The sequence below is a fragment of the Sus scrofa genome, chromosome 9 (assembly GCF_000003025.6).
Source record: "Sus scrofa isolate TJ Tabasco breed Duroc chromosome 9, Sscrofa11.1, whole genome shotgun sequence".
NCBI lineage: Eukaryota > Metazoa > Chordata > Mammalia > Artiodactyla > Suidae > Sus > Sus scrofa.
The window spans coordinates 68,975,673-68,987,876 of NC_010451.4; the positions used below are offsets into that span (position 1 = coordinate 68,975,673).

The window sequence follows — 12,204 nt, forward strand, 5'->3', positions numbered from 1 at the left end:
ATTAGGGCCGCACCCGCAGCATATGGAGGTTCCTAGGCTAGGGGTCCAATGGGAGCTATAGCTGCCAGCCTGTGCCACAGCCACAGCAACACCAAATCCGATTCACATCTGCATCCTACACCACAGCTCATGGCAATGCCAGATCCTTAACCCCACTGAATGAGGCCAGGGATCGAACCCGAAACTTCATGGTTCCTAGTCGGATTTGTTTCTGCTGTGCCATGACGGGAACCCCCATTCCAGATTATTTTAATGAAAGAATCACAATATGTCTATGGTCTCTTTTACATGCACATCTGAGAAAGTTAAGAAGATCATGCCTGGTTTTTCTCCCTGGTTCTGTGGTGGTCCAGGTCAGCACTGTCAGCAAATTATAGAATCAGGCTTTGTTTCCCTCCTCTAGTACCCCTAGAGGTAACCACTAACTAATACCATAGATTAGTTTTTGCCAGTTTATGAATTTCATGTTAGTAGACTTATACATTATGTACCTCTTTGTTTCTGGTGGTTTTTGTTTAGCTGGATGTCCATGAGATACATCTGTTTTATTTTGTGTAGCAGTTTGCTTGTTTTTAATTGCTATAGAATATGCCACTATATTAAAATACCATGATTTATATCCATTCTACAGTCAGTGAACATTTGGGTTGTTTCCATTTGGGGGCTATTATGATGAATTCTTCAATAAGCCTTCTTGTATGTATATTTTGATGATCACATACATGTACCTGTGGCCTAGAATTGCTAGGTCAAAGATTAATGTGAATACTCAGCTCTAGGAGAGACTTCCAACAGTTTTCTGGAATCCTAATATTAATTTCAGTACATAATATATTTAACTTTCAATTATTCCTTATTCTTGCCGGTATTTGGTATTGAGTCTCCAATTTCAGCCATTTTGGTGGATGCATACTAGTATCTCATTGAATATTCAGAGTACAACTCAAAGAATTTGCATCACAAATTCACATAACCACTGCCCAGATCAAGATATAGAGCATCGACAAGACTTAAGAAGGCTCTTATATTTATTCTTAGGCAGTACACTCCACGTAAGACATAACCACTGTTCTGACGTCTATTATCAAAAGTTAATTCTGCCTGTTCTTCAGTTTTACATAAATGTGATTATACAGTTTCTAGTCATTTTTCTCTCAATTCTTTTGCTCATTTTAATGCCAAGCTATTAATCAATGTTATTACATATATCAGTCATTTTCCTTTTTATTGCAGTATAATATTCCATTCAATGAATATGTTTCACTTTATTAACCACTCTCTTGGTGATGGACATTTGCTTTGTTCTAATTTTTGGCATCAGGAATAAAGCAGCTAAAAATATTTCTGTATGTGTCGTTGGTGGAAATAAGTACTCATTTTTCTTTGGGGTTTACCTGGGAATAAGATTGCTGGGCCATAGAATAACTATAACTTTAGTTTTAGTAAATATTGCCAAATAGTTTCCCAAACACAGTTTATTTATTTTTATTTTTATTTTCATTTTTTGTCTTTTTATGGTTGCACCAGCAGTGTATGGAGGTCCCCAGGCTAGGGGTCCAATAGGAACTGCAGCCACCAGCCTATGCCACAGCAACACGAGATCCGAGCCACATCTTTGACCTACACCACTGCTCATGGCAATGTTGGATCCTTAACCCACTGAGAGAGGCCAGGGATTGAACCCACATCCTCATGGATACTAGTCGTGTTTGTTAACCGCTGAGCCACACGGGAACTCTGGGCCATGACAACAATTCCCCAAACTCAGTTTAAATTGAGTTTTTCCAATTTAAACTCTCACCAGCAAAGTCAGATAATCCCAGATCCTTGCCACAATTTTATGCTTTGATTTTCTAAATTTTAGTCAGTGTGTAGTGCTATTTTAATTTGCATTTCTCTGATGAGTAATTAATTGAGCATCATGCTTATTGATTGTGTCAATATCTTTCTTGGTGGAGTGTCATTGAAATCCCTCTCTTAGCTTTAAATTCTTAATATTGATTTGTAGATGTTCTTTATATATTCTAGATATAAATTATTTATTATATCTCTATATTGTCTGTTTCTTCTCCCAATGCAACTTGCTTTTTCACTCATAATATGGTGTTGTTGTTGAACATCCCCACAATATTAAGAAAAAAGCTCTATTAGTTACCAATATTTAAATGATAGGTTATTTTATATAGAACATGGATTTACTATTTTTCTTAAAATACTGCAAGAATTCTGCAACATTCTTCTTGAAATCTCACATACCTGAGACTCTTAGTTACTGCGCATATGAGATGGCCACTATGGTCCCTGTTGTTTCCTATAACAGCATAATTCACATAATTCACAGGTTCACATTCCCAGCCTAGTATGGCACCCTCTAAGATCTTCTCCACTTTTAAAATCTAAGTTCTGCTAACAAGAACTCTTTGCCTTGATAGACTTAATCAGTTTAAGGATCACAAATATCACTTTTGAGTGATATATATATACTTAGAAGTGCCAAATCTCTTGCCACCAAATAATAAAGACTTCAGTGCAATGAGTACATGGTTTCTATAATAGTTTTCAAGAATCAGGATATAAAGCCTGGCATCTGGGAAGGAAAACTAAGCCTTCCAATAGAGTTTAATAATAGTGGAATTATCTTAGTGTAACTAGAGGAATTAGTGAAATTTGATAAAATGTTTCTCAGGTTGCTAAAAAAATAAAATAAACTATGCAAACTAAAACTAACAAAAACCAAATTTCAGAATTTCTCATACCTTTGTGTGGGAACACGCAAACATATGTGATCACACAGAAATAAGTGAACTGTGCTATTAGTGGGTTAAAATTGGAAACACTTATTCATTCATTTCTCAAATGTCAATTAAGAACTGCTTCATTGGCAAGGTATTGTTTTAGGTGTTAGGATAGCAGAAATGGACAAAGTGGAGAAGTTCTCTGCTTTCATAGTTGTCATAAAAGAATGGGAAATAGTCAAAACACATACAAAAAGAAAAAATATTAAAATATCTAATAGTTTAAAATGCAATAAAATAGATTCTTACAGCAATCAACAAATGGTGGTATCGGTGAGAGAATAGACAATTAGATTAATGGAACAGAATAGAGAATGGAGAGCCCAGAAATAGAACCGCAAAAACCCAGCCAACTGATCTTTGACAAAGAAACAAAGCTATTTCAGTGGAAAAAGAAGAGTCTTTTCAACAAATGGTGCCAGAAGAAATGGATATCAACTCACAAAAAAATGAATCTATACACAGACCTTATGTGTTTTACAAAAATTAACTCAAGATGGACCGTGAATTTAAAGTGAAATGTAAAACCACACAACTTCTAGAGAATAATATAGAAGAAATTCTAGGTTTGATGGTGACTTTTTATGTACATAACTGGAAGTACAAGCCATGTAAGAATAATAATAAATTGGACTATATTAAAATTAAAAGCATCTTCTCTGCAAAAACATTGTTAAGAAATTAAAAGACCACCCAAATATTGGGAGAAAATATTTTGCAAAATACAAATTTGATTAAACAGTGGTATCCAAAATATACAAAGAATCTTTAAAATTTACTAAGAAAATAAATAACCCAATTTTAAAAAAGGGCAATTGATGTGAATAGATACCTCACCAGAGAAGATATACAGATGGCAAATATGCATATGAAAAGACGCTCATCAGCATTTGTCATTAGGGAATTACAAATTAAAACACTTACCCCAAATTCTGGTGAGGACATGAACCAACAGAACAATCATTCATTGCTGATGGGAATGCTAGATGGTACAACCCCTCTGGAAGACAGCTGGGCAGTTTCTTATAAGACTAAATATAAGATACAGGCATTTATGCAAATGAGTTGAAAGCTAATGTCCACTCAAAAACCTGTTCATGGAAATATGTGTTTATTTCTGTTTTATAAATTAGTACTTTTGTATCATTTTTGATAGATTCCACATACAAGTTATATCATGTATTTGTCCTTCTTGAACAGACTTACTTCACTCAGTATAATAATCTCTAGGTTCATCCATATTGCTGAAAATGGCATTATTTCATTCTTTTCTATGACTGAGTAATATTCCATTGTGTATATGTACCACATCTTCTTTATCCATTCCTCTGTTGATGGAATTCAGATTACTTCCATGTCTTTGGCTATTTTAAATAGTGCTGCAATGGCCATAGGGGTGCATGCATTTTTTTAAATTACGTGTTTTTTTTTGTTGTTTTACTGAATCTATGCCTAGGAGTGGTAGTCCTATTTTTATTTTTTTGAGGAATATGCTTTTATTTAACAGTGTGTATTTTTAATTCTGAGGGTTACATGAAACCATTAGATGGTTTGTTAGGGACATATTAAGATAATGCTCTATATTTTAAAGATATTACTCTGGCTGTTAGATATAGAGAATAAATTGTATATAAAAACAAAATTGGAAGCAGGGAGATTTGCTCAGAGGATATTGCAATGGTTTGGGCAAAATGAGTTGATGGTTTGGGCTAAGTTGGGGAAGTAGATATGGAGATAAGAGGATCTATTTGGGATGTGTTGATAAAGAGAAGACTTCTAATGATGTCAATTGTCAGTGGCACAGTCATGAATCTGGAATCATGTGGAAATGTCAAATTGGTTATAGGCTGAAATCCGTGCCCTTTGTCATTCACATCCCCTTTGTGGAATGAGAGCTCATCAGACCAGATTTTACTTTAAATAGCTTGTCCTTGTATATCACACATGATGTTTGCTTCTTATGTTTGTTGTAATAAGATTAGACTTGTATCTAAAACACATTTAACACAGGCTTAAAATGTTTTACTTTTTTTAACTTTTTCTGAAAAATTTTAATTACTGGAGTTGGAAAGAAATTGTCTCCTTTAATAAAGAAGTTAATACAACTGATCAACTTTGTTCTGATAGCAACTCTGCAAATAAAAATATACCTTTCTGTTATTTGGATTAGACAAACTGCATCTAAAATATAGGCCAGCAAGGACGAAGTGTTTTTGCATGTAATGGCATCAGGCTGAGAGACATCAGCCACAATCTGGCAAGGAAAAGAAGGGAATTGTTTTATTATTTTAGTTTGTTTTAAAAACTGTTCTTAGAAGTTTCCGTCGTGGCGCAGTGGTTAACGAATCCGACTAGGAACCATGAGGTTGCGGGTTCAGTCTCTGCCCTTGCTCAGTGGGTTTGGGATCTGGCGTTGCCGTGAGCTGTGGTGTAGGTTGCAGACACAGCTTGGATCCCGCGTTGCTGTGGCTCTGGCGTAGGCTGGCGGCTACAGCTCCGATTCGACCCCTAGCCTGGGAACCTCCATATGCTGCAGGAGCTGCCCAAAGAAATAGCAAAAAAAAAAAAAAAAAAAAAAACTGTTCTTAAAAGTGGCTGAGAGTAACAAATGTGCCATTTTTTTGGCCTTAATATTTTAAGATGGGTGGCAAAAAAATTAGAAAGCAAAGAGAACAAAGTTGATTTAAAAACAGCACATTAACAGTTTTGGTGTCATTCACTTCTAATGAGGAAAGACCTCAAAAATTAAGTAATTTTTAAGGAATTAGAAAAATGTTAAAAATTTAGAAAATTATAACTGAATCACTTTGTTGTACATCAGAAATTATCACAACTTTGTAAATCAACTAAACTTTAATAAAAGTTAAAAAATAATAAAAATAAATAAAAAGGGGTTAGTTTTTTTTCCTATGGGAAGCCTCACATGCTCATAAGGGATAATACTCAAATGATCAAGATGCAGTTTAGCTAACTAATACTTTAAATAAGAAAACAATAATGGTATAGTATACTTGAATTTTATAGTTTTTGATTACTCACGTCATCCCTTTCACGTTAGAAAAGCATACCTAATTCTTAAAAATAATCAAGTACTATCAGGAATCATATGTGCTTAATGAAGAAAGCAAAGTGTCCTTGGGATTCTTATTCACAGCATGGAACATTATTCATTTTTCTAATCCATTCAAGGATACTTACACTTAGGTCCTTAATGCTGTTTGCTCCTTATATTTATGAAGAGATAGTAATTATAGACATAGCCACAATGTCCCTCTTAAAATTACACATTTTTGGTGAAGATCTCACCTGATTTTGAAATTCACTCTTTGCAAATACATGGTTTTCTTTGCATAGAAAATATCTAAATATCTATATATGAACACTATTACTCTCAGCTTCATGAAACATTTTACATTTCTTAAGTTGAGTAAACACAACCTGGTTAAACACATCCAGCATCTCAGTAGAAAGGAAAAGGTGGGTATGTTGTATCTATTGTTTCACCTTCTTTTTTTTAATTTGAAAAGTTCTTACCAACAAGATAGTTACAAAATAAACAATTACTACAAGACTTACATCCCACGATCTCAGGTTCAGCAATTTTAAATTTGAAGTTTGCAAGAAATGGGCACTTTCACCTTATACTAAGACACTTTCTAGCATGTATCATACTTTAAAACACTTGAAAAAGACTATATAAAACCTTTAAATTAAAAACATGTTTATGTGTTTCTTAATAAGATATTAAGGATATAAGCTATTGTTAATAATGTAAACAGAAAGTCAGTCCTTTATTAGGCTACAAAAAAGTTTTATTCATTGGATTATTCTCTGATTAAGAGTTTTATGAGTTGCCTGAATAGGGAAGTTTTAATTACCCCCTTTTTTTCAGTCTTCTGTCCTTGTGAGAGGTCGTCAATGTCAATCGGGAGGCAAATGGGGCAGTAGGTTAGAGAAGGAGAAAACTGGGGAGAGGAGTGGGAACTTCAGCCTTAATCCTGCAATTAATTCCACTGCTAAAGCAAAAGGAAGGAAAGGAGTTGACCCTTCACCTTCCCCCCAGCTCAGGCCAGGTGAGGTGGGTGACCTGAGAGAGATCACCCAACCCGATAAGGTCAGCCTTGGGGCGGAGAGAGACCGAATACCGTGTCTCCTGACACTGGGAAGGCTTCCTTCTCTTTTCAGAGCACGTTTCTGCACAAGTCTTTAATCCTCAGTGCAGCTCGCTCCCTGGCGGCTTTATTTGCAGTAAATGATATAACGTCAGTTAGAAAAAAAAAAAAAAAAAAAAAACACTTCTGAATGATGATCCTTGGGAGTTGTGAAGACACAAAGGTCCTCAACAGACCCAAGACTCTGCCTCCTTAAGGAAACAGACTTGTAAGTGAATGTTTATTACACTGGAGATAGAAAATAAATACACAGCTAGGCGTGTGCATGTTTCGTCTCTATTCTCTGTGTAAGTTTTCTATCTAAAACTTACTTCTCCGTCCATCCCTTTGCTACTAGAGCGCATCTAATCTGTCTGCCCTATTTGGGGCTGCACAGCACATCTTGACAAAGGCTGGGGAGCTGTTGATTCTGCTCCCGCCGCCCTCAGCCAAGCTCGGAGCTGGGGAGCTGGGAAGAAATGCTGAAGGCAAACAAGCAGGGAAAGAGTAAAGAGAACGCTCTCCTCCCGCTCACACTCTGCACCATGCCCTTCTGTCATCCCGGGCCGGCCCAATAGAGTGCAAAGTTGGCCCAGACACAGGGTGGAGGGTGGCGGGACCAGGGGGCCAGGTAGACGGATGGAGGGATGCTGGAGCTGCACATCCCGAATCCCTGAGAGCCTGCCGCCACTGCAGCTGTCACCTCCTCGCCTGGCCACCCGGCGTGCCCCTTGCCTCCTGGGTGGCTCCAAGCCGTCTGCTGGGAGTAGAGTTGCTAACAGCTCCCACTCACAAGTCTGTGCATCCCCAACTCCCAGTTCTCACCCCAGCCCGCCTGTCGCCTCCCCCGGCCCCTCCCCCACCACTGCAGCGGGGGCAGCGATCTGGCGCTCCAGAGGACTCCCCGCCACTCTCCCCCAACCGGCGGCTGGTGAAGATTCGCGGCTCAGCCACAGCCTGGCCGCGCTCGCCACGGCCAGAGACTGGGGACCAGTGTCTGAGCATCCCCCGGGCGCGCACTTGGTGCGAAGGCGGGGGAGGGAAGGATACGGAGGGGGAGTTGCTGATTCCCTAGCGAACCCAGGAAGTTGTCCTTAAGGAAAATATATCGCTGGCTCGCGGGTGAGCAGCCACCTGGCCAGAGCAGCATGTGGACTGGCTCGCCGGGTCCGCTAAGTGCTCTGTGGCTGCCGCTGCCGCCGCTGAGGTCAGAGCAGCAGCTGCCGGCAGCAGGAGCCCCGCGCGGGGCCAGGAGCGGGGACGCTCGGCCGCCGCGTCCCCTGCTTACTGCTGGCCGCTTCTTCTTGGGAGGTGGCAGTCACTGTTGCTGCTGAGAAACCAGCCCGCATTTCCACGGATGGTCGCCTGATGAGGAGTTGAGACTCTAGACCTGCCGCCCGGACACACATGGCTTGTTACCTGGTCATCAGCTCGAGACATCTCAGCAATGGGCACTACCGGGGCATTAAAGGAGTCTTCAGAGGGCCCCTCTGCAAGAATGGATCTCCCTCTCCGGTAACCTGCACACACCACACACACACACCGCACACACACATACGTTCAAAATCAATACAAACAAAAAGAGGAATTGTCCTGGCACAATGAGGATATCTATTTTACCCTTAGGTGTTTGTGCCTGTTTATACAATTTATTGACAGACTGTTTCACAGTAAGGGGTGTGTGTTTACATGTGTATTTTCCACAAAGTCATTAGCATCTATAGTGCTATGGATGCAAATATTTACTGAATGCAGTTAACTGCAAGCTTGTGAAGGTAGCTCCTGTGTGCTATGTCAAGTTATGAATCTGCTGATTTGGGCAGTGTAGAAAGTTTGAGTGGCACTTTATAACCATGCTTTGTGAAGTCATCAGTTCGGATAAGTTTAATAATGCTCTATAAGAAGATAAACTCTCAGGATGATTTTGCATAAGGATCCTGGCAAAAGGAAATTAATTGAATGAATTGAATGCTGATATTTGTTGAAGTTGGATGCTTCATGACATAGGTTCTTTAAGGAAAGTCAAAGAGTTATTTGTGGAAATATGAATGTATAGTTTGTTGTGTCATCTACAGATGTATTGATATGTAATTTGAGCAATTTAACAAACTATCCAATTTAGTTTATCATTTATTTAAGTAGTTTTTATTAAATGATTTTGACCAGTATCTATGACTTCAATATGTTATTAATTCATTCCTTAGTACATAACAAAGGATTTTTTAAAGGATAAACATGGATTTCAAGGGAAAAAACCTATCACATGATTTTTTTTAAAGTTTTGGATTATTAGTGACTAAAGGGCTAAACTAAGCTATTTTTCCAGCTTAATGTGAAAACCAGTTCTTTAAGTCTGTATGATATAAAGAGGGAAAACTGAAGTTGTCTGATTTTTATTTATTTATTTTTTGGTACTTGCCATCATGGTTTAATGCTTCATTAACCTGAATTATTCAAAACTGAATATGTTATAAAAACCTTTGATTAAGTGCTATGTGTGATTCGCACGAGACATCTAAAATCAGAAAGTTCAGGAACCTAGAGCTATCACTAGGATTCCTAATTGTGACAAACTATTGCCTCACACGCTTCACGCACTGTAAAAAGTAGGTTATTGCAAACCCCTTCCAACTATTTACTACTGAATCAAAAGTGTAAGATGGGATATACTGTTTATATTGACACTTAGAATTAATTTCATAAGATTAGAAGGGTCTTGGAGAGTTTTAGTTGAATAAAGCCCACATTCAGTCTTTCCGAGCAGCTGGTCTGAGTCCTTCTCATTTTTAAAGATTCTCATGACTGTAGTTTCTGCAGTCTCAGCAAATCACCTTAGTGTTTAACAGCCGATGGTGTCAGAATCTTCCTTAGAGCAGACTTAAATCCTTCGAATTTTTCTTTAAACTCATTTCATCTTGAAAACCTAGAATATTCCAACTTTCTCATAGGTATTATTTTCCACCTTTGGTAAGCTCTGTGGCTATCTTCTGAAACTCTCTTTAGTTGTGGTAATTTGAATTGGATAGTATGTTGCTGTATATGTGCCTTAATAATTCAGAGGACAAAGGGAGAATTACCTCATAGGTTTTAACATTGTTTATTCTGTTTAAGTTGGTTAAAATATGATATTAATCTTAGAAAATCTAGAGGGTTTGTGGAGGAAATTTCTGTCACAGGGCCAAAAAGTGTCCTTCCTCCCCTACCATGCTCACTCATTTCCCAGGAACTGAATGACCCCCCAAAGACTGGCCACATGAATGTGGATGTGAGAAGACAACCCATAACCCACATGGCTCTCCTGGCTGACTGGTGCCCACACCCACAGGATGCTATTCTTATTCACTGTTGGGCTGGTTTTTACTAAAATACTGACTTATTTACTTTTATCTCTGTGCTACACTTTGACTCACTGGGTTGTTCTCTCCAATGTTTGCACATTCAACTAAAATGACATCCACATCTTGTAAAGACATCTCAATTAGTCTGCATATGAACTTCCTAAACCTGATTTATTTTGCCTTCTTTTACATTTTACTCTGGAATTCGAATGGATTTTTCAAGGTTCGAAAAGTTTCTCACATGAGATGAGTGGTACATGAAAATTAATGTCTGTTCATTCTCTGTGACCAGCAGGTTGTTGAAACAAGTCAGAACTGACTTCACATTGCCTAACACTTAGTCTTTCTCCCTCAATTAAAAGAGGTTACTATCTTTTGGACCCTTGAGAACATGGGTAATGCTTTCCTGGTCTAGATGAGTTTGTAGTTGCCTTCTTCATTAATGAGTTGTGAAACATAAAGCTGAAAACAGGTTATACATCATTTCTTTTTTGTATTCAGGAATACACACTTGCAGTTACTTTCAGATTAACCTAAGTTTACTGATTTTTTTCATCAGCATAAATATTAAACTCATGGATCCATAATATACAATCATTTATTTTTTATTATAACATATAGCTACTCTGACAGTAGTTTTCTTTTTTTTTTAATTTAGTGATCAGAATGCTCTCAAATTGACCTCTATGTCAATGACTTAGTTATTGCTACTTATTGAAACCCAGTTTATTTGGGACTATGGATTGGGTGCCTTTCATTGATTTAATTCATTATCACTAAGTTCTACAATATTTTCAACCTTGGTTCTTACATTTATCATGAGTTTCCCTCCTTTCTATTCTATTTTCATATTTTTCTGTTTAAGTAGAGGGATTTAAAAGTAGCACATAACACAATTATTGAATGAAACCATTTGGTAACTTTGTTATAGAATGGAGACAAGCTACACTTCCTTTTTGATGTAATGAGTTACTTTCATAGTTCTGACAAATATATGAATTTAAAATTTCATTGTCTTATAGAGATAATTCTTCAGTTATATATTTAAAGTGGGTTGTATAATTTGTCATGTTCAAATCACGTGTCTGTAGAATCTGAACATGTGATATTAAATTGACAGTAAAAAAAGGGAATGATGATGTTTATACACATTTTTTATTTCAAAAGATTTCATTTAGAAAATTTTGAATCATTATATGGGACTCTTGCAATAAATACTTAATGGGATACTTGAAAATAAATAAAGCATTTTACCCCCAAAGAATGTTCACAGATCAGTAAACTGAAAATCCTAGAGTGAAATTCAGTTCCTATCTTCAAAGTGAAAACATGCAAATGTCTTATCTCTTGCATCTCTCTTCTTTTTGGTGACTTGGTATGAAAAAAATAGCATATTGCTTTTCATCCTAATTAGGATCTGAATAATTGATTTGAGATGGTTTATGTTATTTTAAATCAAAAGATAGATTAAAGAAAAGAAAAGTGACAGAGTATTGCATAGTGTTTTTACTGGTAAAAGTCTCTAATTTTGGAAAATAAATTTACACCCTCCCACATTTTAGGATATTTATCCCCTACCTTATTCCAAATCTATGATTGGATGATGACTTTAAGAATCACACATGCACACAAACACACACACATTTACAAGTAGACAGAGGTGTAGATACACACATTGTTACTAGTGTTCATACAAGAAGTTCCTATATATTTTGTAATAATCTTTACAGTTGAGTATGTTAATGGTAAAAACCTTCTTACATCCAGAAACTTCTAAGTTCTACAAAATGTGCGAATTATTTTAAATGAGTAATATCCTCTATGTAGTCTAGAGTAGATTCTTAGTTGTTTTATGTAACGTAAAACATCATCTCAAATTTAGAGTAGAGCATGGTTTGTTATGGTTTACTCAATCTGCAT

At 37.1% G+C, this 12,204-nt stretch overlaps 1 protein-coding gene across 1 annotated transcript in view; it reads left to right on the forward strand.

Annotated features, from left to right (window-relative positions):
- Nucleotides 7,857–12,204, forward strand: part of ZNF804B (zinc finger protein 804B) — a 516,857-nt gene continuing 512,509 nt past the window's right edge. The window contains exon 1 of the mRNA XM_021063357.1: nucleotides 7,857–8,461. Within this exon, the coding sequence (XP_020919016.1) occupies nucleotides 8,354–8,461 (108 nt within the window). The 5' untranslated portion in view covers nucleotides 7,857–8,353. The remainder of the gene's footprint in view (nucleotides 8,462–12,204) is intronic.